The sequence below is a fragment of the Bolinopsis microptera genome, chromosome 13 (genome assembly GCF_026151205.1).
Source record: "Bolinopsis microptera isolate Bmic1 chromosome 13, MBARI_Bmic_1.0, whole genome shotgun sequence".
In the NCBI taxonomy this organism is placed as follows: domain Eukaryota; kingdom Metazoa; phylum Ctenophora; class Tentaculata; order Lobata; family Bolinopsidae; genus Bolinopsis; species Bolinopsis microptera.
In genome coordinates, this window is record NC_087084.1 from 2,692,555 (window position 1) to 2,720,171 (window position 27,617).

The window sequence follows — 27,617 nt, forward strand, 5'->3', positions numbered from 1 at the left end:
GTATTTATAATGTGTTTAAAAATTGATTATTCGCAATAACTAAAGTCAAGAGCTGGTGATAACCACGCTATATGTGACGTACACCACACACAGACCCTATTTTATCAGCAGTTCTCTCTTGCTGTGTGCTGTCGGTTTGATAAATACTTATCATAATTATCATAATTATCATACTCGTTATTTTAACATATTATTTGATTGATATTCAAAGAACTGTGCATCATTTAGTTTGAAAATTGTAGTGCCCGGGCCGGGTGACTGTAATAATACCATATATGATTTATTAGATGAGCTGTGGATTGATCACGAGTGCGATCACGGACCAATTTTAATGATAAAAAATTATGCCTCGCCTTCTCACCAGAATCCAAATCTATTATACTCACAGACACTAGGGTCCCTTACATTAAAGTTGAAATATATTACTCATGCATATAGGTTGTGTGTGTGTGTACACTGCACTGCTGTGAGCCCATATAAGTAGTGAGTATTTCTCAAATCAGTAGTTTTGCAGTGTTATGTCATCAACTTGAGTTCTCTGTACATTACATTTCTCTCGTTTGTCTTTTACATCGTATTAAATAACTGTTACAGCTAATTAGCTAGTCACTTGCAGATGGAGTTCAACTAGACGAGCATTTTCTCAGACTAGCTGGGTTCTTTACTCATAGTTTAAATTCGACATCTAGTAAAATCTGGTGCTACATGTAACGTGATGGAAATATTTTAAACGGGCATATCCTGTCCAAACCCAGGATGCACTACATGAAGAATTCGTTGTAACTTTGTTTGAAAAGCATTAATATAGCGCTTTATTATAGTGCTATATAGCACTATCTAGCGCTATCTATCTTTATTCTTTCAAATATTTAAAGAACCACGTGCACTTGCTGCTCTGTTTTAAAACACTCTGAAACACACACTCCCAAAGTCTAGATGTGTCCGTGTGTTACTGTGTAAGAATGTAACATGTAATTAGAGCGAGCAGCCAGTTCTATCAAAGTATCAAGTACATGTCACTTTCTATTTCATATGCTGTATTTGCTTTTGTACACTGTGTTTGCTAGCAGTATTACACCGTGTTTTGTGATATCTTCTTTTGTGATATTATCTCGGTTTAGTGTTTATCTGGGTTTTTTAGTTTTGTTAGTTTTATGCCAAGTATTTTTATTGACCAATCATTCTAGTTTACGTTCTGTTTTGTTTCGTATAAAGTCATATTGATTGTGATAGGACAACAGGGCTTGTCATGACCCATTCTCTTTAAACAATTCCTGCGACTTTGAAGTCATGACAAGCTAGAAGAAACAACTGCCCGAAAAACTTGATCCAAATTATTTCCTTAATATTATTTACTGAATTATTCCACAGTATGTGAAATTTCCGACCAGTTTGCATTTCACTGTTTCTCGTTTTAAAATATCTGAACAGTGCTCGGAAGATGTAAAGGCAAACTTGTAATATAAGTCTATAATATCTTATATTACAAGTTTATCGATGTTAAACTAATTACAACACTATATATTATAATGTCTATTACATTTATTGATTTTGTATGTAATCATGTAATGGGATGGAAACGTTTAAACCAGGTAGAGCTGGTCAACACCCTAGCTACAATCTACATGTCATGAAAATCTCTAATAGATGTACTGGCTAATACTAGCATGACAATCTACAAAGAAATATTCACATTATGTTACCATGGTAACAGCAACTACCTGGTGTAGTTCTGATGAAAGTGGCAGTCACTTATTTGTTTTTTTCATTCTTCCATAATTTTAGTGTCACATAAGATAACATTGGCAGAACAACTCAGTTCTATTTAAGCTAATACAGGTTCTTATTAATCAATTAATCAATTAATTAATTATTTCTCTTACCATAGAGAAGAGAGAGACCTGTCTCGTGAATGTACCGTATCCTCTTCTGCTTGAAGATCCATATCGTACACACATTCAGGACAAGTAATAGTATTATAACTATGTAGGTGATACTAGTTACTCTCTTTGCTACCTTGGCGTGCCTGAAAATAGATTTAATTAATTAATTAATCGATTAATTACAACATTTTCAGTTAATAAACACTGTGTTTAAAGTACAAACCTTCTAAATGATAAATAAATGATTTGGTGGGATATCCTATCTGGCTGATTGATATTATAATACTCACGTATCTCCTTCATTTTCTTCAATGTCCTCATAAGGGTTCCCTAACAACATGGGGATAACAACATGCCACTACACCTATAAAAGCATCAAATTAATCATAATATAATCATAATATAATTAATCATAATATAATCAATCAATATCTTAAATCAAGTAAGCAGTAAGCACTATCATCATTCAAATCAAAAGCCCTACAGAGGAACTTTCGATTTTGCATTATACTGTTAATGATCATGACCATAAAAGGAATAATCAGAGCTTCCACTCAGCAGCCCTAAAATGCAGAACCTAATGATACCATTACCCAGTCACTCATTTTCTTTCAACAAATATAGATTGGGGAGACCTAGAATGAACTTGTTATCGGTTTTAAGAAGTGATTTAAGTAGTAGAAATTTGCAAATGGACAACTCTCATGAATTAAATGAAATTAGAGATATAGCTGCATGCAACAGATGTTGGGAAAATCTTTTTCAAGGGTACAGTTTACCGCATTAAGGTATTTTTAAGAATCATTTTTGTCGGTAAGATCCTGTTTATAATAATAATAAATATATATGTAATATTAAAATTGTGCTTTTCCAAGCTAATTCCAAAACACTCGATTCTAGAATAAAATAATGTTCGATCATGCTTCAAGTACGTAAAGCGGTCATACATCCGGATCCCGATGATACTGTCGTAGCACTCTCGTTGTGGCACTCTCGTTGCACTGTCGTGGCACTATGGCGGCACTGTCGCGGCACTCTCGTGGCACTATGGCGGCACAGTGCCAACGTTCAACATGTTCGTTCAAAAGCATAAGACGATCATTACCCAGGTCAATATCATTACATATTTCGCATATAAATATACGACATATTTCGGAGGAAAACCACGACATAACCAAATTATTGTTAAATTTTGTTACAAACTAATTTAATTTCAGAAATAATTGATTACAAAATTCCTTTCTTTTTTTTTTTTGAAAAAATTTTGCGCAATATTTTCATATTTTCATGATATCCGAAATCAAGACATCCGAAATCATGAGATTTGACTCTTTGGAAATTTACGTTATTTAGATTTTGCAGTATTGATTACAGTACCAATTTAGATTTGGTTTATACTTTTAATCCAATTTAACGACTTTCAGTTTTATCTTTTTTAATTTGACATGAAATTCCGAACTTCCTTGACAAAAATGTCGTGATATAAAATTTCTAATCGAAGACAAAATCTGGTTTAGTCATGATGGGCATCTTTAAAGGCAACTCGGTACCTAGTCACGGTCATTTATATTAGCCAATATTTTTCCTGACTGCATAGTGCATATTGCTAAAATCAAATATCGTAATATTTTAGTGTCTAATATGAATAGCTGATGTCCACTTTACCATCATATCCCCGCTCTCAAGTCTCAACTCTGTAACCGTGATTAATTTAAATTGTATGGTCATACGACATGGCACTCTTGTGGCACTGTCGAGGCACTCTGGTGGCACTATGGCGGCACTCTCGTGGAGATTTGAGAGGAGATGTGGAGGATAGTTGATCGATAACTGCAGTAGGTAGCTGGTAGCTGTATCATGCACAACTGAACATTACACTTGGGACTTGTTACTGCTATACAGTGATACATAAGTGTATCCCATAATTGGATAGCATGTGAGACGACACCAGATCAGGATTGTAGATCACAAGGCTCCGACAAGGCTAGTAAATAAAGGGTAATGCTTTAATGACATCGTGGTTATTGTGAAAAGATAATAATTAAGGTATAATGATTGTCTTATGTTTTTGAACGAACATAATTGTTGTGCCATCGGGATACGGATGTATAACCTGTAAAACGTGTTAATTACAATCAGAGAGGAATTTTTAACAGGAAACTAGTCTTGAATTAAAAGTACCAAGCGTGGGTTCTAATCATGTATATTCCTTGTGTACTGTAGAAACAGTAGAATAGTTTAAATTTTTCTTAACCTTTGTTAGTGTTGTATCTCACCTTGTGTATTTCAGAAGCTTCGTCTTTAACACGAAACCAAGTGTGCCAAATTTATTTGAAGACTTAAATTTTAACATCTTACTGCACTGTACTGAATTTATTTTATCGAGTGTGCCAACACTTTATCATTGTTCTTTACTTTATCATTCTTTAATGAGCTTTTTAAAAAATTTAATAATGAAACTATTTGAAGCTAAATGGGTAGTACACGACATGGGTTACTCATATCCAAAGATATTTGCTCAACTGACACTAACGACTGTTTTATGTTGGATTGGAGGTAGTAATATATTACTATTGATTGTTTGCTAACTTTACCAAGATTGATATTTTTCCATCCTATCGACTGCCTGCATTCAAAAGTTTGATCTTACGGATATAATATACAAAATATAAACAATGTATTTAAATTTTAAATTATATAACGAAATAATACGGCGCCTATAACTCACACATCTTCCCAGGTTCCTATTACTATCATGACAGTAGTCAAGAATTCCAAATATATTCTACAAGTGAAAATGAGAACTTCTCGTTGAAACACCTTCTATGTGAGTCGTGAGTATGAAGACAACTAATTTGTAAGATGATGATATTTTAAAATTGTAAACCATGGGTGGTCTCAAGGCTGGACCTAGAAGGTTTTAACAGTTAACATAATTCAGCAAATTACAAGACCTCGCCCCTCCAATTAGAAGAACTAGATAAGCTTTACAATATCACAAGAGTCCCGAACTATAGAGAAAAGCTTTCAGAAATAGGATACCTAGATAACTTTTACTATTATAACCAGAAGGTTTGTTATTTCAATTGTCGAGTTATCAATACTATTAGGAGAATGCAGAAAAAAGTAGCTGCAAGCAAGCAACCATGAAGTTGTAAAGCGGCTAATCGAATTCAAATTAATTTTCGTATTTCTATCTCTACCAAATTGGCAGGTGGTAGACAATACCATCCAGAAGAGAATGGAGACAATTGACAAAGTTTGTCAGACAATAGATACAAGACACTACGGCTCAGTTCACCTTTACCAAATGAAGTGAGGGCAAATCGTTAAATTAAAGCTATTCAGTTTAATCTTTCAGTTGGTTGAAATTATTAAAAATCATAAAATTCATTTTTTCATTTAAATAAACGTCTTTTCTTTCCCTCAAGATCAGGAGGATAAGTGAGATGGATTTTTAATCAGGCAAAATGCTGATGAGTAGAACGTAAGATAAATTTTCCTAAAATATATATATATAAGCAATGAGTTTACCCATTTCAGTGAGTTAGGGGTCACATGGTGTCCAGTTTTTAAAGCTGGAAGCACCACTTGGAAGAACTACTTCTTGAAAAAATTTGTCAACATAAGACTTACAAACGATCTTTCTCTCTTGAAGAATAGAATCCTGGCGTAAGTGTTACTTTAAATACCGTTATGATTATGATAATATAATGATCCAATAGATGTTTTTCTATTGTGTCAATTGACCAACCAATATCATTTGCTTCATAATAAGCCTATTTCTGAACCAAATCAATGGAAATTATTGTTTTTCTTGACTAAATTAAAGATTTTTGCAGAGTAAAATCAGGGTTGGTAGATGGGAAACAAGTGTACAGGGATGAGAGTGTGACTAATATGAGGTTTACAGTTGTGAGGCATCCACTATCGAGGATCGTAAGTCTATTAACTTAAGCATTGTTTTTACTTCTATCAACATATTTCATTAGTGTATATTGTATAGTGAGTATATATGCTATATAATAGGAAGTGATCCGTATGCGGCGAGCACTTGCTAATAATTAGCTGATTGATAGCCAATTAGTTCTATTTAACATTGAAGTGGGATTAATTTTTATCAAAAATAATAATAATACCAATTTGTCATATCTAATTCAAATGATGGAGTAGTTTGCTGTTTATTAGTCTCATGATTGAAATACTGATAGTTAGTTCGTAACTTCCTGTTTCATTTGTCCTTGTCTCTTCCAACCGGATATTATCCAACTATCAGTATATCTAATTCAGATTAGTCATGTTAACAATGCAGCAAAAGATAGTGAAATGGTCGCAATGAAAAACTCTTGGATTTATGAAGCAATTGTTCATAACAGAAAGGGATCATTGATTAATTCGACTATTGAATTGAACACATATAAAAGAGAATTGGATCACTACTTTTTATGGGTAAGAAATCATTTGATTTTCTAAAATTATTAATATTCAAGACAAGAGCTTTGACAAGATTTAACATCTCTGTTAAAATATAACATCCAACGGGACCCAAATTGAAACTCAATTACAGGGGTGTCTCTGGAGTCTATGTATTAATTTTCTGCCTCTATAATCTACATGAATTAAAAAGAAATTTAACCTTTATAACAATTTTCAGCTAACACTAAAAAAAGTCTACAGCAAACCTAAAATATCAGATAAAAATCCTTTTCTTCATCCACCATATCCTCAATTAGATGATCTGATCAATTATATCAGGTATGCAATTTTATCGGGTACCTTTTAAAATTTTACATCTCGAACTTTCTGCAAGACTCTACTTTACTAAGATCAGTGGCATAACGAAGGGCCCCGCTGACCCCGCTGTGCGGGGGAGGGGGGCGCCATCTTAGGGGGGCGCAAAATGGTCGTTTGAATGTGGGACAATTTTGAAAAACTTAACTGAGGTATATACTAGAGCAAAACCCTAGTATCCTCTAAAATCTCCTAATTTGTTCAATTTTAGGGAGGGGCACCAAAAGGGGAGGGGGCGCATTTTCGGCACAGGGGCGCGCCGCCAACAGGCAACATTACGCCACTGACTAAGATCATTAAATAATGGTTTGTTTGTGGCATGGTGATGTCAAATTTAGGTAAGAGAGCACATAATATTATTATATATAAGTGATGTTGGAACTTAGAATAATAATTTTGCTAAGATAATCATTCCATTAACCAAGCTACTCTTCACAGATTAGGTTCATACAATGGGCATTGGGCTCCAGCTTGGAAATGGTGCAATGTCTGCACTAATAAGTTAAACTATATGATAAAGCTTGAAGAAGAACCCTTAGAGCTTTGGTATTTACTTGACAAACTAGGGATGTGGTCAGAAAGAGGACTTTTTCATGATGTTAAAGCCAACAGCTCGCCAAAAGTACAAAACTTAACTAAAGTTTGCCCCACTTTAGACAATGACCAAATTGAATGGCTGAATAGATATTATGAGTATGACCTTAAAATGTTTGACTACGAAGTGTCGTAGTATATAATATGTATAATCATTTAACTATTTTAACCAATTATTTTATCTTTCACAAAGTCAAACCATTAGCTTAGGTCTTTAGTTAGTCGTCAATAATTTGGATTAACTTTAGATTATCATATGAATTACTATTCCGACTCAGCTGAATGATTAACCGGTGAAACACGTAAAATATTTGTTCCGTGATGAATGGTTAAAGGAAAAGGAGCCTTGGTAAAAGATTTGAAATTTTTGTACACTCAATACTGCAAATCAAAATATTATACCAAGTAAAGTCCAAAATAAACTGTGATAAACTGTTGGTGAAACAACTGGTTATATATCTAAATTAGATTACTGTAATTCTCCGTACATGAATCTACCTAAGACCAAACTAAGCAAACTTAGATCCACCCTTAATGGGGCAGTTCGTTTCATCTATAACATAGAAGACAGAACCCACAAATCAGTTCACGGTACTGCACCTGATTACCTCAAAGCACTACTGGATTTGGATGTAGCGGATATAGAACTCTCAAACACCATGACCAGGTCGAAGAGACCTGGTGACCATCTCATGCTCAAGGTACCAAAGAATAAAAGGTCCAAAGTTGATGACAGACGTTTCTCAAGCCATGCACCGATTGCATGGAACTCTCTTCCACTGATGTTGAGATGTATTACTGATAGCAACTGCTTCAAGCGAATGTTAAAGAACCATCTATATAATAAGTTTTGATGTTTTTTCTTTCCATTTGTCTTCACTTTGCAAGACACCTTGGCTTTTATTTCTTGCCGCACTCCATTTTATGTCTAAGATCTCTACCTTTCTGTGTCGCTGTACTAACCTTTATTATACCTACATGTATTGTATGGTCTCTGCTTCTTTTTAGTTTAGTGTGGTTTAAAATAAAAGATGTTTTAATTTTGTCTTAGCCTTATATTGAGTTATACTCTTCATTTTTACACATTTGCTCACATCACTCACAGGCAGCCGCTCTGACATGGTTAACCACCTTCCTTGTGTTGTTGGTTAATCATATGAGCGGGATATAAATACCTCATTTCATTTCATCAAGGCTAGGATATAAATTATTTTCAAATTTAAAATATTTATTAGCAATTATTTCAAAATTAAATATTCAGTTAAACAAAAATTTCAGTTAAACAAAAATTTCAATTTTATACCATTTATTACAGAGTGAACAAGTTTACAATAAATCAATTTGATAATTTAAAGGAATCCTAATTCAATGTGTATTATGATTGTCACTCTTTGAATAGATTAGATATAGGTTGACGGGAAAAGGAGTGTACGTGCTGTTCGCTATTGCTCACACCAAACGGCAACCTAGTAAAAGTTTTGTATGGACACCGGTCTCCATCACGATACAAAATTAGGATTGTAGAATTTAATGTATAACTAACTGCAGTGGAAGAAGCGGTGTGTTGCATTAATAGCCTACTAACTGATATAGATTTGTTTTCAAGTGGGTATATTTTGGACCTAAAGGCTTCAGTATTGCAACTTTAAAATTAGTTCCCAGGAAACCTTACCGGGTAGGCTATATCTCCGGAAGTAAAAGAGATAGCGACCTCCGGTTTTTTGCATAATGATCGTCTCATTAAAATCTTGTTGGCTCCCCAGGAGCAAAATTGGAACTCTCAAACTTAAAAAGTTATTACCAAAAAACTGTTTTTGGGGCTGCACGGAGCATGCCACAAAAATAACTTTGCAGAAATAATACGTTGCTATGCGCGTGACGTCACATTCACAATGCAATGACCATATTTGGTGAGATACGCGCAACGACATCATGCCTTGTGTAAGATTTTAAGTCTGTCATTCGTCCGTTATCGTTGCATGCAGTTGTTTTAAACTTTATGCTTTTAATCATATGTCCATCACCTGATCAAATCCAATTGTTTATAACTAATATGTATAGCTGAAAGCACCGTGTAAGGCCTACACGGACCGCCTCTAACTGGCCAGTCCCTGTTTATATGCCGTGTAGCAGGGGACTAGATAGAGCTAAACTAGTAAGCGGGGCATAGCCAATACACTGTACTCCCATCTTTGAAGATATTACCAACCAAAAGGAAAATTTCCTTGTGTTTGAAATCTACCAAGACGAAAGTTGTGCAGTTCAGCGAAATTCCGAAGAATCATTCCAGGAGACTGGTCGCATTCATTAAATATCAGTTTAAAAATAAATAAATCTGGAATCTGTTCACACTGTGATAGCAAAATTACAAAACATTATTACATATTAGTCACGATAGATTAAAATGGGGTTCATGGTTTTACATCACCAAACGCGCCGGTAAACGTTAAATATAATTGCAATAGTAGTGGAATATCGAGCCGCGGCAGAAATGCGCGGCTCCATCGAAATGCGCGGGCATTTTTGCAATTTATTATGTCGCCGCGCACAGGAGGAGCAACGTGCAAAGAAACTGCCACAAACTGCTACAAACTGCTACAAACTGCTATTATAACTGCTACAAACTGGCACTAACTGCCACAAACTGCTACTAACTGCTGCAATCACGCCCACAAATTCGCGCGCCGTTTGCAGCAGTTAGTAACAGTTTGTGTGTTGTGCCAGTTTGTAGCAGTTTGCAGCAGTTTGTAGCAGTTGCGCGCGGCGTGCGTTGCGCAGTAAAGATTCACCTAACCATGTGCTTTCGCGCCACTGCGGGCGCGCTTGTTTCACAAGTCAAGAAAAGCACCTATCCACGAACCCCGATGGAAAGGTTCGTGCGCGCGCGTGCAGTGCTGACAACAGCGTCTATGTAGCGAAGGAAGTCTTGGCACTTCTCCCTCCAGTATGCAGTAACCACTTTTCAGGTTTCTATAATGCACAGTGACCGTGTATAGGGGTTAATTAGGTATAAACTACAGTACAGCTGTACTTACACCTACATTCACAAGCATGCAAGCTCACCTGGTCCAATGAGCGGGAAACGGAGGACAAGGTCTGGTGACGTCATAGTCACGTGACCTCATAGGCTCATAATTAGGTGACCTCAGACCCAATCAATGATCAATTAGGTTTGGGCATAGTCAGCCCCCTGTCATCCGATCTTTAGGTGACGTACGACACCTCGTTTACACAATCAATGTCTAAAAGACTACACACGTTGCATATGAGGACAAAAGCGCGGGAAATTTTGACACCACTGTACAGTGGTGCCAAAATCGTTGGGTGGGTTCATGGCTAGAGCCCTTTTTACCGCCGTGAGGCGGGCGCGCGCTACAGCAAGCGCAAGGGCTCTGGATAGAGCAACAGTAAAGACGTATTACATCTTTTTAAATATATTTTAAAATAGTTCTTCTGTTCAAATTTCTCATTGTTTCTGAATAGACTCAGTGAAGACAAATTCTAATGGAAATAAATAGCTGAATAACGCATCGACATTTCTACGTCATACTCATATTCTCAAATTATTTGTTATATTAGTGTTATATAGTAATGTTGAAAGTATTAAATACTTTCAACATTGCTATATAACAAATAATTTTAGGAAAATCAAGTGTTAGCATCATATCGTTTCAAATATAATATAGATAGTTCTTTCATTCAAATTTCTGATTGTTTGAACTGAATAGACTCAGTGAAGACAGATTCTAATGGAAATAAATTGAATCTGTCTTCACTGAGTCTATTCAGAAACAATCAGAAATTTGAACAAAATAACTATAAAAATGAGACTCAATAACACTACACGAATCAACCAGATTATTTTAAAATAGAATTATTCAATAATACAGAGGTACCATAACTCTTCCACCCACGGCAATACTTGATTTGGACCTTAACCTGATCAACACTCCTAAACCCTAAAAGGTCATGGAGTGCTTGTTGGATGGGGGTCTAAACTGCTTTTTGTTGTGATGTGAATTTGTTATATATCATTGCAAAGGGTTTTTATTTTTACCTAAGTTTTTTAAATTTGTACCATTTAAAAAAATTTTTTATATAGGGTCATTGCTATATTATGTGTATATTGTTTGAATAATTTTCCGATTATTCAATAATAACTTTTTTTACTGTCAGTCTTAGCAAAGTATATCACCCGTTAAAAACGAAACACCAGTTTAATTGTCCTTTTATCTGAACCATATGGTTTTAAGTGTAAGCTGTATACAATACGTCAAAAAATCATATCAACGAATCGTATCAAAGGGATCAAAGTCCATCATCAGTTAGTAACAGAGTAGAGATCAGAGCAGAACGAAGGAACATAATTGCTTGCGGGAATCTTTTCTGAAATATTGTCGACAGGTTAAAATCAATTGCATTTCTGTTACTTGGGTGTGGGATATAAAGCATTATATGGTTGTTAAAAGCCTACATATTACTCTTCACTTAATATGGCTAATGTTTAGCATTATTTATAATCCATATTAAGCTACAGACGTTTTTTGTGACAATACAAGAAATAATGGTTGAGCTCCTACTTGTGAGCCACTTAGGAAATACAGTATATCTGATTTATTGTACCTAGCTTCAGTTCTTCTGATTTTTCGTTTGCTGTCTGTACTCTGCGACAGCAATTTGTTGCCCAGACTTCCTATCCTCCCCTACCACCTCCTTACCACAGGTTGACATAAGCGCCACTTGCCTCTGACTCGTCTCCAATAGCCTGGTATGAGCTTCTAGTAGTTCGGTTAGAGTGAATAAACATGTTAGGATGTCCAATTTGGGTGTCACACATGTTATTTAATGACCAAAATCCATAAAATGGCCAAAAATTTCAATTGACTCAAACTTTTTTCCAATTAAGCGTATAGCGAGCATATTTAACAATTTTTAAGCAATAATGTATTGCGAGCAGCTGTAACTTAAATATCGCATAAAAATCATATAATTATAACACAAAACTAAAATTTTATTGGAATCTAAGTTAAACTATAAGATAAAATTAATATCAGCCCCTTCGCCACTCTCAGCAGTCAACCAGGGCTCATAAAAGCTTAACAGCGCCTGGGTCCGTTCACCAACTGTGCTAATGTGAGTGGCGGTGTGGTAAAACCCATTTTAACAGCGTGAATATTTATCAAATATAAGCGCGCTAGCTGCTAGCATACTTGTATCATTTAATTTTTAGTCAAATTTATTCGGATATATATTTATTGATTATGTATTGAATTGGTGATAAATAATAAAATTGTCTTTTCTCTTGTCTTTTCTCAATTTTTTCCTCTACTGCATAAAAATGTATGCCATTTTATGACATTGGCTCCACCCAGTTTTCCTTTCTTGCAGTACTAGTATGTTATTCTGAATAACCCCAAAACTATTTTCTGACAAAGTGCAACAACTATTGGGATAATGACATATAGGTAGAAAGTAAAATCCAATTAATGTCTCTGGGTAATACATTGTGTTTTCTGCCCCTGAACCAATTTGAGAACATGGTATAGATAAAAATGTTTGTTGTTCAGGTTGTTCAACCCTGTATTCTTAACACAGAAGAGATGTATTATAATAATTTTTGGAGATGCAAACTCATACCAAAACAAATTCAAAACATGTGCTCGTTCTCAGTTAAACAAAAATTCAGTTAAACAAAAATTCAATTTTATGCCATTTATTACAGAGTAAACAAGTTTACAATAAATCAATTTGATATGACCTATTCAATGTAAAATACTGAGTAAACATGAGTCTAATGCTGATAACTCTGTTAATCCACGTGTTAAACCATGTGGAAAGTGTGTCCGCTCTAAATCGGTAGTTCATAATAAACTTGTTAGACCCTTATGTTGTCAAAAACTAGGAGCTGAATTCTATTCCAAGGAATCAACCAAACCATTATTTAACAGTCATAAACTCCTTACTGTTCATAATCTTTACAGACTCCGTACTATAACTGAACTTTTTTAAATAGTGAAATATAGGGTACCCATATCTCTCTACTCTTTACTTAACATGTCTGAACTGAGGGATGACCGTCTAATACCACCAAAGCCAAGCCATAACTTTATTTATAAATCTTCTTGGCTTTGGAATCAATTCAAGGACTCCAATCCACAGAATAAACCTGACTTTGTGAACACATCCTGCAACTCAATCAAATCAAGGCTAAACCGATCTCTTCTAGATGCCCAAAGCAGGTTCGATAATGAGTGGCATAATGACAACTTTAATAGTTTGGGCCATGCTAGATTATTGATAAAAACGTGGAATTTAAGTAAACAAATACTTAATTACTTAAAATATTGCCGTTTCAGTACGGCGCTACACGTAATATCTATTATAAGCGCGCCGCAGCTACTCACTACTTCAACATTTGCGCGGGTTTCTTAAGCGCGCACGTACGTTTATTCTTGGCCGTTAATCAGACCCAAGACGCGACATAACGCTATTATAGGTGGCAGTGACTGTAATTTTCTACAACAATTACTGAATCATCCATCCATAAATTGATTTACAAAATGACACCTAAACCTCGTGTTTCGGTGTTCAATTAAACGGTACTTGGCAGCTGAACTGTGGTGTCTGACGTGTGCAGCTAGATCGGACTCTGATATTATGTATTAGCAAATTTGTATAGTGTATAATTTTTTAGTGTTTATCATACTCTGCAACCTGGTAGCGCGGCTGACACAAAAACAAAATGTTGGCCTGGCTTGTGCATAACCAAGTAATAAATGTTTCTAGTATTAAAAGATTCAATAAGTTATCTTTTCATGTACGCTGTACACTGTAGTTACAAGTTAGTAAATGCAAACCAAACTTTTTCGATCAGCCGCGCGCCGAACCAGTGTTGCACTAGGTAAAAATTGTGTATATTTTGTGTATATTTTGTTCATTTTTGAGTGTAAATTAATTTATTAATTTATCAAAAATTATTTTATTATAATAAAACCTCTTATGTGAAATGGTTATTTTGACTTTAAATATTTGAACTAAATATGAATTGATTGTGGGTATAAAATAAAATGTGTTTTACTAAAAAAATGTGTTTTACTTTGTACTAACTGAACATCAAGTAATGCTAAAGCTACTGAAGTACTTATGCTATGTTAATACGAAATACAAAACAAACCACAAGCATCAATGTGCTGTGTAGCATGTACTTGTACTTTATTTTATCTTTTCATTTAGAGTTTAACCATTTCCTTCATACATTGGAGCAAGGATTATACGTGGTTAAAGCACGTCTTCCATCACATTAGCATTACTTAATAATACTCAATAAATGTAATAGACGCGTATAGTTAGTAGTAATAGACGCATATAGTTAGTAGTAATAGACGCATATAGTTAGTAGTAATAGATGCGTAGTGTTGTAGTTAGTTTAAAATATTCTTCGCTCACCTGCTTGTTATAAATTGTGAAATATCATTGCAAACTTCAGCTTTAGATATTAAATATAAATTATCATTCATGACACACTTCATCAAAAGATTATATAACAAAGTAGCCAATCACACTTTAAACACATCCCCTTTTTTCGTGCTGAACATCAAAAAGCTGAGGTATATATTACAAGATTACACTGATTTCAACTCTCATATTTTACATTCTTAATTGTTATTCCTATTGTCTGTTTTGTATTTTGTATTATATATAAATCCGCATAGATAACAAATTTGCATAGGAAGATTTAAGCACTATGTTTTGCTATGTAAATAAAAGTGAGCCAACAAATTTAATACACAAAATTACACTACAGCTAACACTAGTTGTTTCATCTAAATTATAAGTGATGCGAACGTTAAATTCCTATAACTTGATTGCTGATACTGAAAAGGATAATAATCATAATATTATCACCACATTTTATAGTTTTTTGATTATCATAAAAATATGTATCATCACATCCACTAGTTAGTTAAATATTCAGCATATTATGATCACTTCAATAGTTTGTTAATTAATTACTCATTAAGGATGTCAACGGTCAAAGCACCGATTGTTAAGGAAGCTGACGTCTCAGCTGACAAGTCCATCTGGCAAGATGGAGAAGAGAGTCTTGATGAAGAGGTAATTAATTAAGTAATTAATTAATGAAGAGGTAATTAATGAGTTAATTTAGTAATTAGCCATGATTAAATGGCTAATTTACCTTGATGAAGAGGTAATTAAGTAATTAAGAGGTAATTAATAAGTTAATTTAGTAATTAGAAGAGGTAATTAATAAGTTAATTAGTAGGTAATTAGTAGGTAATTATAGGTAATTAGCTTGATGAAGAGGTAATTAATAAGTTAATTTAGTAGCCATGATTAAATGGTTTGGGTGACAAATTATAGATCCAATTGTCAAGTGAATTACTTTTTGTCTAGCAGTTTAAAAGTTATCTGATCATCTAATGTTGTAAATGCAGGTGTTGCGGATGAGTGTAGATGAGCTGACTAGTAGAACTCGTCTACTAGAAAGTGATATCAAGATCATGAAGAGTGAAGTCATGAGGATAGGTGGGTAGTTCATTAAATATTAAAATGTGCAAAGTTCATACAATCATACTTACACATATCAACACTTCACACTTGTTAATATACTTAATGTGATCAAATCTGAATTTCTCAAGAGGATGTCAGTGACGAAGCTGGTAATATCGTATAGATTGTTTTAAAAATCATGAAACTATATAAATTTGCTTAATTCCTTATTGGTGATTTGCATAAATTTACCCATTAAATCATTAACTCCTGTAGGCCACGAACAGCAAGCTATGAAGGAGAAAATCAAGGAAAACGCTGAGAAGATTAAAGTTAACAAAACTCTCCCTTATCTTGTCTCTAATGTCATTGAGATTCTTGATGTGGATCCACAGGTTTTTACTTACAAATTCTTTTTAAAAACAACATCAAGTTGAAATCTAACTTTGAAATGTAGGGAAATGTAGGGAAAAATAATGGGGACTGGCAATTATTTAAGTTGTGGAGGATGCGAAAACTTTTGATACACGGTTCCGTGCATCTTTTTAGTATGCTGTCAAGACTTACTTCTTAACTAGATTGTTGAGGAGTTGGAATATAAAAATGTTATGAACGATTCGAGAAAGCTAACAACATTGAACCTAATTTAATCAGTGAACCACTGATATACTGAAATACTTACTCTGCTGCCAAAAACATTCCAAATATTCCCCAAGTATCGGATTACTTATTTATGAGCATTGAGAATATAATATGTACAATGTATAATATTAATATATTATTTTTTGTACACCTTGTCACTTTGGTAAATTAATTATGCAACTTTCAGGCTGAAGAGGATGGAGCAAATGTAGATCTGGACTCACAGAGGAAAGGAAAATGTGCTGTTATAAAAACTTCCACCAGACAAACTTACTTCCTCCCTGTTATTGGTACATATATTGTCTCTTTTATTATTTGTCAGCTCTTCTTTGATGCTACCATGTTTCTCAAAGCGAATTAATATTAAGCATTATCATGCTGCTTTCAAGTCGTTACATTTCCTAGCAATCAAGCGAGTTGAGTAATTTAATTAATTAATTAATTAATTAATTAATTGTATAACTTTATTTCAGGTTTGGTGGACGCTGAGAAGCTAGAACCTGGAGACCTTGTTGGAGTTAACAAAGACTCTTATCTAATCTTGGATACTCTGCCCCCAGGTGGGAATATTGCTGATCAGCATGATTTGTAGCAACCAAAAACTTCTGCTACCGTAAATTCCTCAATCATTTCTGATAGGGTAAAGCACATAATTTTGTCATTTTTTGGCAATTTTCCGACTGCCTGATATAAACCATGGGTTTTAACCTCGTCTGAAATTCCGATTTAGATGAAACCTCCACCATGTTATAGTAGACAGTCTAGGCAAGTTCTAACACAAAAATGATCGAAATTGCTGGGGTTGAAGATGTTCAAAAAAATTATTTTGAAAAAATGACAAAATTAGGTGACTTTACTTAATTTTGTCACCCCGAACCTAATTTTGTCACTTTTTTTTTTTTTTTTTATGTTGGGGCACCCACTTTACCTCCCTATTGGGAGGCTACGTCCGTCATTAGTGACTAACGTCTATTGGGGTTCCTCTGGTTGTAGGTGTCAGTAGGTTTGGGTCACTTGGCATGGGCTAGTGATCCCGCCCCTCCAGAGGATAAAGCCTGGTGAGCGACGTTTCCCGTGAGGGAAACTGTCATAATGCTCGTTCACGGGAGAACACCACCCATGCCTGGATGTTCTCCCGGGTACTCGATAGAACAGGCTGCCCCCTGTCATTCTAGTGGGCTGACAGGAACCTACCAGGCATGCCTGAGCCTATGATGTAATTCTCCCATTTCCTTTGTTATTCTTTTGTGCGCGTCTTTCGACGCGCGCTTTATTATTTGTGACAATTTTTTGCTTTTTATTGCGCTGGGTGTATTTTTGCTAGTTATAGGGCGCTAATTTCAAATTTTCAGACCTGCGCCATCCGTGATCTAGTCTTCTATATAGTAGCAGACGAATTCATCTTCCATCCGGCCTGTTCTTCTTATGTAGCTTATTATTTCGGTAGCTTTGAAGTTTTCTATAATGTTGAGAAGATTTGTGTGCGTTATATTGAAACTGTTTTGTCTTGCCTCTGTGTATGCTGGACACTTTGCCAGATAGTGTTCCGTTGTTTCTCTTTCCCTGGGACAGTGTCTACAGTATGGAACAACTAGCCTGTCTATTTTGTGTATGTTCGCCGCTAGTTTGTTCTGTCCTGAAATTATTTGTGTTAAATATCTAATTTGATCTCTGTTTTTTGTGGGAAGACGTAGTTTTTGTTTCATAAAATATTTTTTGATGATTTCTTTATTTTCCTTTTTTATATTTGATGTGTTGATTTTGTTAATTGTGTTTTTCATGGCTTTTTCCATTATTTTATTGGTAATATGTTGTTCTGGAAAGTATGTGAAAGGCTCAGGTCCGTATTTTATAGTCATTGCACCTCTTTTTGCTAGTTTATCTGCTATTTCATTTCCTGTAATGCCTATGTGTGCTTTCACCTTGTATATGGATACTGTTATGTTATTCCCGGTCAATTTATTCAAGTTCATATTTGTTTCTCTCGTTAGTTTTGAGGATGATTTTGTTGCTTTTAGTTTGTGTATTGTAGTAATCGAATCTGTGTGGAAGTTTATTTTGTATATGTTATTTAGCAGATTTTCAGCTTCTTCAGCTCCTTCTCTGATTGCAATCATCTCACATTGATTAATTGTTGCTATTGTTCCTAGTGATATTGCTTTTTCTTTGATTTTTATTCCATTTTTGTATATTGCATACCCGCAGCCAGATCTGTTTTGTTGATTTGTTTTGATTACAGAGCCGTCTGTATATATGTTCAGTGTATTAGTGTTGACTTCACTGTACTCATTGTCCACATGTGTGTTATAGTTTATGTTCATTTTTGTACTTATTGTGTTGTCGCTCAGATTCATTTCTGGTGTTTTAACCAATTCTTCAATCTTTTTAGTTATGTTATTTGAATGTGTTTCAAATTGTCTGTTGGGATTAGGTCTAATATGATTCCAGTTTTTATTTGTTTTCAGTCTTAATGCTGTTTTCAGAGCTGTGCTTTCCAGTCTAATTTCAATTGGCATGATGCCAGCCATGCAGTCAAGTGTTGTTGTTGGCGTTGTGACGAACCCCCCAGTAATTTGTAGTGTAGCCATTTTTTGAACTTTTTCCAGCATTCTCAGTAAGTATTTGTTTTTGTTAGTTTTATGTACCCATAGAAAGCATGCGTATGATAGAGTTGGTAGTATGACTTGATTGTATATCCATTTAACTTTGTCTGGGGTCAGTCCCCACTTCTTCCCGACATATTTTTTGCATGTCATCAGTAATTTAGTGGCAATTTGGCACTTCTTGTTTATATGAGGGGCCCATCTTAGGTGATTGTCTAGGATGACTCCTAGGTATTTCGCTTTGTCTGATAATTCCATCTTTGTATTGTTTAATTCGATAGGAATGTATTTATATTTCTTCCTAGGATTGGTGAATAGGACTGTTTTAGTTTTCAAGGCACTTATTTTTACTCCGTTTTTTATGCACCACTTGTCAATTGTTTTAAGATAAGCTTTCGCAATACCTCTTATTGTGTAAAGGTCTATCCCTTGTATCAAGATAGCTAGGTCGTCAGCAAAAGCTTGTATAAACGTTTCATCAAGCTCTTCTTTTGCTAATAGTGTATTTAGTGTGAGATTCCATAGTAGGGGTGAGAGGATTCCTCCTTGAGGGCATCCTCTATACACTTTTCTTTTTAGTGTGAAACCGTGTAGTTCTAATTCTATTTCCCTCTCTGTTAACATGATATAGATCCAGTTTATGATCTTGTCTGGGATTTTTATTTTTTCCATAGCTTCTCTAATTGAACTGAATTTGATTGCATCGAATGCCCCTTCTACGTCCAAAAATATTCCCAGTGCATATTGTCCATTTGATATAGCTTCTTCTATTCTATTTGTCAATCTGTGCAACGCAGCTTGTGTACTTTTTCTCTTCCTGAATCCATATTGGTTCTTTGTTAGTTTTTTGTCAATACCCACCTTGTCTTCTAGGTATATTAAAATCATTTTTTCCATTAGTTTCTGAATGTTCGATGTTAAACTTATGATTCTGAATGCTTTGGGGTTGGAATAATCATCCTTTTCTGGTTTTGCCAGGATTACCCCCTTATTTATTTTCCATTGAGTCGGTGAGATTGAGTGTTTTAAACAGCGTTTGAATATATGTATGAGTGGTAATTCTAATATGTCACTGCACGCTTTTAACATTTCATTCATAACTTTGTCTGGTCCTGGAGCTTTCTTTGATTTAAGTGTTTTAATCGCTCTTCTGTATGAATCATTTGATATGACGTCATCTTCTATTTGGTCTTGTGACTCTGTGATCGTCACCTGTCTGTGTTGGTCATTTTCAGGGTAGTGTGTATCAGCTAAGAATGTCAGGGTTTCTTCTGTAGTTTTAGTGAATTCCCCGTTCGGTAGTTTAAGGCAGTTTAGTCTTTCCCACTCGTTATTCCTCTGTTTTGGGAATTTAGCTAGTTTACTTTTTGATTTGGTTTCTGAACAGTGATCTTTCCAACCTTGTCTTCCTATTTTTTGTAGTTCTCTTCTGTAATCGCTCTCTTTAGCTATGAGAACGTTTCTTTTTTCTTCAGTTGAAGCTTTAATAGTTTTACTTTTTTGTTTCAGAGCTTTCTTTTTGGTTTTATCAACTTCTTTATTCCAAGGTATTTTCGATTTATGTATTATTTTTTTGAGTGGGCACATTTCATTGAATACCTTCATTAGTATATTGTTGATAAATTTTGTGTCTTTATCCTCTCTTTCCTGTGGTGATCCGCTTACTTTATATCTGAATGGTTGTTTATCTAATGCTTTCTTTACTTCTTCCTTATATTCATCCCATTTTATATTGTCCGTGCATCTCTTATATGAAGTAGAGTGATTTCCAATATCTAGTTTGATCGATATCATTTTGTGGTCTGATAGTGATGGTTTCTGATCCACTTCCCAGCTTTTTATGAGTTTATTTGCACTTTTGTTAGTGACTGTAATGTCTATTACACTCCTGAATCCTCTAGTGTTGGTAAAGGTTGGAATGTTTCCTTTATTTTCTACATTGAGATTATATTTGTTTATTAGTTCACATATTATCCTTCCTCTAGGAGTTGTTTTGTAGCTGTTCCATAGTATATGGTGACCGTTTGAGTCAGCTCCCATTATCATTGGAATGTTTTTAGAATTTGTATATTCTACTAGTCTCGAGAATTTATCTATTGCATCAGGTTCGATGTCTTGTATATTATTGTCCATGGCCATGTAGAACGAGCACCACATTATGCCCTTCTTTGTGTGTGTATTTGATTTTACCGCTATGATATCTCTATTCGTAAATGTTGTGAGTACGAATGATTTTCTTGCTAAGTCAATAGGTAAAATTATTGCGGTTCTTATTTTTTGTTCTCTATAGTGTGGGCTAAATGCTTTGTGTGTTTTAGGAACGTAACAGATTTTATTTTTAATGGCGTACGGTTCTTGTACAAGCATTATTTCATGTGATTTTAATTCATTAATATATGTTTGACAGGCTATCTTTTTCTTTTGTAGATTAATTTGTTTAACTGATGTGTAGAAACATTCCTTGCCTTTATTTAGGTTTTTTCTGATCGTTGAGCCCTGTTTTCCAGGTGGGATCTGCTGTTTCAACTTTTTTTGACCGGCAAATAAGCATCCTCTTTTCGTCATGACGCTGTTTTATGATGTGTTTTGTTCTGGATTTTTCCCCAGATGGATAGTTAACTGATTTCTGGATGCCCACCAGATGGTAATATGTCTGTTTACTGGATACCCTCCAGTTGGTAACGGTCAGTGTACTGACGGTATCAATAACTCTGTTCGTTGTTGAGTTGTTTAATTAGTGAAAACTAGTCGTGAGAGTACTGCGAAACGATGAAAGCTTAATCGAAAAGTAAATTTCTGTCTGTCGTTGTCATGGTAACTAGGATAGCTTGCGGAGTAGATTTTAGGAAAGTTTTAGGAAAGTTTTGTAGTCGCGCGCGGCATAGTTCAGAATAGCATGCGCGCTTATCTTGTTTTTAATATTTGTTCATGAAGTTCTAAAATCTTGTTTGATGCTTTGGCTTTTTAATGTTATGTTAATTTAAAAATCTTTTCATTTGTTTTGTGCTTTTCTTTATTTTCTTGTTATGAGTATGTCATTTTATATTTGGTTCGTTGCTCAGGGGTCGTCACGTTGCTTTACTCTGTTGATATCTTTTAATTTTTCTTTCTGTACATTTCTTAGCGTGATATTTATTTGTCCAGAAATGTAGCCTATGTTGATCTAATATTGCTGTGCAGTTTAAGAGTGCTCTTAGATAGATGTCCGTCTATTTGATGGAGGCTAGGGTCTGGTCCTGGGTCTGACGCGTGGGTTCCTCGCCTGAGGCATGTTAGAAATTATCTGCAGTATGGCAGTGATTCATGAGACCAGGAAGGATTGCTTTTGCAGCCGTCCCCTTTGACTGTTCCCTTGCTCATAGCTTAGCTGTGGGATAGTCTGTTGGTCTTCCCTCTCGCGCTCGCGTGTTTTTTACTTTGTCACTTTTGAGTTTTGCTTTTTATTTTCATTCTTCATCATTCATTCAATTTCATTATTTATTATTATATTTATTAGATTCATATTTGGAGTACTATTGAAACTACCTTTATGTAATGAATTCAATTAAATAGAATAGAATATCATATTTATCATCCTCCTGTGGCTTCTGTGTGGGTTATCTTCTGTGTCTCTAAATCTTCTTCCATATTATCTTTCTCGGTCCGGTAAGGTTGGGGTGAGAAGGCATTAGACCCTTTCCTTCTCTCTCTTCTGATGATGTTGAATCCTATTTTTGAACACATTAGGTTCAGGGCTGTTGGTCGTTGTTTGATTACCTTTTCCATTTCTTCAGCCTCTATGCTGGTTAGAGAGAAGTGAAGTAACCAGCTATTGTTCTTGAGTTGTACCGGTGGTCTCTCTATATGTATATTCTCCTTCCTCACATATTTTCCCAGCGAGAGAGACATCAACTTCAGCACCCCATCTCTATCGTCAGTGAACGATTTGGGGATGTTTCTGTTTAGTGACAGAAAGCAGCGAGTTCTGTCTCCCACGAAGGTGGGGCAGAAGGCCTGAAGACTTTTCCCTGCTTTATTTACCGTTTCTATCAAGTTTTCCGCAGATGATTCTGTAGGAGTTTTTACCTTTAGTGCTCGATCCGGTAGTGAGTTGAAGACATCAATGATCTCGATCTCGTTATCTACTCCTATTATTTCCGTCAGTGAAGCTCGGTATCTGTCGAAATCTTTCTTTTGTAGTATGCACAGTGCTTCCGGATAGATGAACACCGTGTGGGTATCTTCTTTGTTGCTAGATACGAGAGTACTACGTCTCTCGTGACGTTGTGCCGGCGTTAGGGGTTCACCAGTTCTTCTTTTCTTCCCCGAGGTTCTCTCTGGTGATCTGTTTCGTTTCGCCATTTTCACTGTGGATGGGTAAGTTAGTTTTATTTGTGAATACGTTTGATTTTTGTGTATATTATGTATAATAAATAACGAATTCTAGATTCTAAATAATTCCCAAAGTGGGAAATCGAGAAAAGATTTTTCAGCAAAAACTAACTCCGGTCGAGCTGCTAGAACTGTGTTTACTAGGTAATGAGACAACTGCAGTTTGCTAACCTGGAGAACAAAGAGCTCCTGTTCTGCTGGCCCTTTTTCCTGGTATGTCACGTGTTGCGTTTTTGTCGTTACGTAGCGTACTGGGGGATATTTGCGTTAGTTCTTTGTCCTTGCGCGGCTCACTTTCGCGCTTGATACTGACTCACGTATTTACATACGACATTTATATTTTGAGTAGACCCTTTTTGTTGTCGCAATTTGGCAATTTCTTTGTTAGCTTGAGATTATTGCTAGTTTACGTTTGCTTGAAGTATTCTAAGTGCTATATCTCCAATAGCTGGCATTTGTCTGATTTGATAGATCCCCTCTATCTGGTAGCGGCCCTAGGGCGGCATGTGAGTGCATGAGTAGAAGAAAGAGAGACACTGTCCGTTATCTGGGTGAGCCACCACCGACACTGCTCCCACTTCTGTGGGGCTGAGGGTGTTGGCTCCAAGAACCAGCCGTGAGCGAACAGCGCCTGACCCCCTCTATGGTTCACTTGAGAGTAACAGGAATATGCCACTCTCCAGGCCAATCCGTTCAGTAACCATCTGACCCAGCACCACTTCTGATGGAAGATGTGGTTCGGATTGGACTTCGCTAGGGTTTGTCAGTTTTTCTGTAGACACTAATGCTCCCTCGAGGAGAGACATGAGCCCCGGCGAAACTGACCAAAAACGTGACAGGGATTCTCACCCTACAATTTTGTCACCCTACAATTTTGTCACTTGAAGATTGTGCAAAAAGTAATCGTTTCTCGGTATTTTAGACTACCTGGATGCATCATTCGAGCGCTTTTTTACCAACATTGACCTCAAAAATCCCAAAGATATGATGTTTTCATAGTTTTGTAGCTTGATGAAAAGATGACACTTTTTGGGTATCTAATCTTAGAAAATAGCCCCAAATGCCCCTGAAACCACTGGCATCTTGAAAATCGATTGGTTCTAGGCCTAGGTTGAAATTTTCATGTCTGTAGATAGATCACTTGCTTAGTAATTTCATCAAATATTTTTTTAGTCATTTTAGATTGAAAAAATCAGATTATCCACCTAATATTTCTCGGCGAAAATATGCTATTATAAGTGTTATGCTATTATTTAAGTGCCTTATACATATCCTATGGGCAAAAAAACTTCAGAATAGTTGTATAAGGCCATTTTCAACACAATCTGTGATTTACAAGAAATTTGAGAAAGGTCGATTTTTTTGACAAAATTAGGTACTTTTGGCAAAATCGAACCTAATTTTGTCACCCTCTGTAACTTGAACAATAATTGCGCTAGAGACTTGAAAATTTGTACGTATACTTCTGCTGTAGAAGATATTTGAAATATGCAATGGCATGAAGCTAGCTCAATTACTTTTGAAATAGCAATAAATCAAAATTTTGAAAATTCCTTAAGAAAACCTTAAAGATCTTATTTATTTTTCGGGTTAACAGTTTCGCCTTCATTTTTGACACAGATGCAAAAGAGCTAGAAACTTAAACTTTGTACGAGCAGTTTCAGCAAAGTCTAAGCTTTCTTTTTATACACAATCCTTTTCTTTCAAGCTGAAATTCCGAGCCGAGGCAGTTTTTCAGAGCAAAATGACAAAATTAGGTACCCTGACAAAATTATGTGCCTTACCCTACCTCTTATTGATAAGTTTTAAATACTAATTGACTAATTATGCAGAGTATGATTCCCGTGTAAAAGCGATGGAAGTAGACGAGAGGCCCACGGAACAGTACTCAGATATTGGAGGTCTAGATAAACAGATCCAGGAGCTGATTGAGGCTGTGGTACTGCCCATGACTCATAAGGAGAGGTTAATGAGTTAATTGCATTTGTAATTAGTTAATTAACTTAACAAGATGTGCTAATTTTAAAGGATTCTTTCGTCCAATATTCTTAGGACTTATTCAAAAAAATGTTTCTTCGGTTTGGAATACCTAAACCTTTGCATTGGTCGCAAGCACTTGTGTCACAAAAAAAGTTAGCATATAAATTCAATTACGACAATAATAATCATGATAAACCAATTCATTAACCAAAAAAACATCAGGTTTGAGAACCTGGGTATTTCTCCTCCAAAGGGGGTCCTTCTGTTCGGACCTCCAGGAACCGGGAAGACCCTTTTAGCTCGAGCTTGTGCCGCTCAAACTAAATCTACTTTCCTCAAACTTGCTGGACCTCAACTCGTACAGGTATTTGGGTTTAATAATACTTTTTAAAGTTATTAATAGCAAGTGGCAAATCCAATGATATCACACTTTCGGTCCATTTAAACTGCCTGATTATAGCCTTTCTAGTTTCTAAGCGTATTAAAGTTTTGGGACTTACCACCGACCACGTTTGTACTCAAACTCGCATCTTTTATAATGCAGACTATCCGTTTATAATTATAAAATATAATATGTAAATTATAATATGTATCGTGATGGTTCCTATAGTATGAACTGTAAATATGTTAATTTTTAATATATGGATTATTATCAGATGTTCATCGGAGATGGTGCTAAGTTGGTTAGGGACGCTTTTGCTTTGGCTAAAGAAAAAACACCTGCAATTATCTTTATAGATGAATTGGATGCTATTGGTAAATGATTTAACAATTATTATTAGTTATGCATACTTGATTTAAGTTTTAACACTCATTACTAGCTTATGGGTCAGAATAGAATTTTTGTAGAAGGTAGGAATCAAATAAATCGGCAGCTCTTTTTTATTTAAACAATGAAGGTAGTAAGGCACACTGAGAACCACACTTAAGAAGATTCCATTCTGATGTTTAGCATATTATATTAGTTTATCTCAATATCTTATTATCTTATTATCTTATCTTATTTTCTTAGTTTACCTCAATATCTTATTATGTTATCTTATCATATTATCTTAATATCTTATGCCAACAACAGGTACTAAACGGTTCGATTCTGAGAAGGCTGGAGACAGGGAGGTACAGCGTACCATGTTGGAGCTGTTGAACCAGTTGGATGGGTTCAGCTCTCACCACGACATCAAGGTAGGGACATTAATTAATAAATTAAGTATTGAGTTTTCATTTAATTGGTATAACTCTTGATGATAGACCTTTTATTTCTAGAGCAGTCCGATGATTGTCGCCGATTTTAAAGTCTAGTTTTAAACTGGTTTCATGACTCTCTATTACGCCACATTCAGGTGATAGCAGCTACTAACCGTGTGGATATTCTGGACCCTGCCCTGCTGCGTTCTGGACGTCTCGATCGTAAGATAGAGTTCCCTCACCCCAACGAAGATGCACGTGCACGTATTATGCAGATTCACTCCAGGAAGATGAACGTCAGCTCAGAGGTTGGGAATTGTTTTAAGTGAGACCTTTTTTAAGAGAGAAAACTTTTGAGGAAACTTTTTATAAAGGGCTATTCTTTGGGGGAGATCATCGCCAAACTTACTGTATTAATGAAACCTTGTTTTCAGGTAAATTTCGATGAGCTGGCTCGTTGTACAGATGATTTCAACGGTGCGCAGTGTAAAGCAGTTTGTGTCGAGGCTGGAATGATAGCGCTGCGCCGCAGTGGTTCTGAGCTGCAGCATGAGGACTACATGGACGGAATTTTGGAGGTTCAGTCCAAGAAGAAGACAAGCCTGATGTATTACGCGTAGATTGGCTGTGATTCAGCAGGAGTTATGTCACGTGATTAAGCCTTGTGTTTGTCACGTGCGTTATAAAACTCGGTTGAACCATGTTTAAATTTGGGACTTCGCTACTTCAGATCACTATATTAGTTTGGTAAGATTTACTGTGGCCCTCAATAGCTTTATCTGTTTATATGTACGTACGTCCTAGCGTAGTGGCATATTCGCTTCTTTCAGAAAGTTGTTAAATTTGTGCTAAAATTTTGTGCCAGTATCAAGAGGGGAACTCATTTTGCTAGACTGGTTCTAGTTGTGGAGGTAGCGTCATTATGACGTTATTTATCTAACGTTATATTAAGTTAATTAAAATGGCCTGCTAGTGATATTGTATTTGAATTGATATAATAGCGACTGTTGTATATATTTGACTTCTACAAAATTTAAACTATGTTTATTTGAATTTG

At 35.4% G+C, this 27,617-nt stretch overlaps 3 protein-coding genes across 7 annotated transcripts in view; 2 read left to right on the forward strand and 1 right to left on the reverse strand.

The window, feature by feature from the left end:
- The window catches only part of LOC134825338 (sodium/hydrogen exchanger 6-like), a 168,436-nt gene that overhangs the window by 84,121 nt on the left and 56,698 nt on the right, over nt 1-27,617 (reverse strand). For 3 of the 5 annotated variants that reach the window (XM_063837519.1, XM_063837516.1, XM_063837520.1), the window contains exons 1-3: nt 10,826-10,844; nt 2,174-2,247; nt 1,884-2,026 (exon numbers count right to left, since the gene is read on the reverse strand). In XM_063837519.1, coding sequence (XP_063693589.1) covers nt 1,884-2,026; nt 2,174-2,223 — 193 coding nt within the window. In that variant the 5' untranslated portion in view covers nt 2,224-2,247; nt 10,826-10,844. Of the gene's footprint in view, nt 1-1,883; nt 2,027-2,173; nt 2,493-10,825; nt 10,845-27,617 lie in introns of those variants that run through there. The other 2 variants (XM_063837517.1, XM_063837518.1) reach the window with 2 other exon arrangements.
- Nucleotides 1,540-27,598, forward strand: LOC134825341 (26S proteasome regulatory subunit 6A-B). The gene is made up of 12 exons (XM_063837526.1): nt 1,540-1,548; nt 15,288-15,383; nt 15,725-15,815; nt 16,056-16,174; nt 16,609-16,711; nt 16,895-16,981; nt 25,228-25,360; nt 25,598-25,739; nt 26,032-26,131; nt 26,451-26,557; nt 26,716-26,868; nt 26,995-27,598. Exons 2-12 carry the CDS (start codon nt 15,291-15,293, stop codon nt 27,178-27,180), a joined length of 1,314 nt encoding a protein of 437 aa, XP_063693596.1. The 5' UTR covers nt 1,540-1,548; nt 15,288-15,290; the 3' UTR covers nt 27,181-27,598.
- LOC134825184 (uncharacterized) lies at nt 4,350-7,437 on the forward strand. Its single transcript, XM_063837334.1, has 9 exons — nt 4,350-4,439; nt 4,624-4,710; nt 4,825-4,955; nt 5,098-5,198; nt 5,427-5,555; nt 5,726-5,822; nt 6,174-6,332; nt 6,538-6,638; nt 7,113-7,437. The coding sequence occupies exons 1-9, from the start codon at nt 4,373-4,375 to the stop codon at nt 7,402-7,404; spliced, it is 1,164 nt and encodes a 387-aa protein (XP_063693404.1). The 5' UTR covers nt 4,350-4,372; the 3' UTR covers nt 7,405-7,437.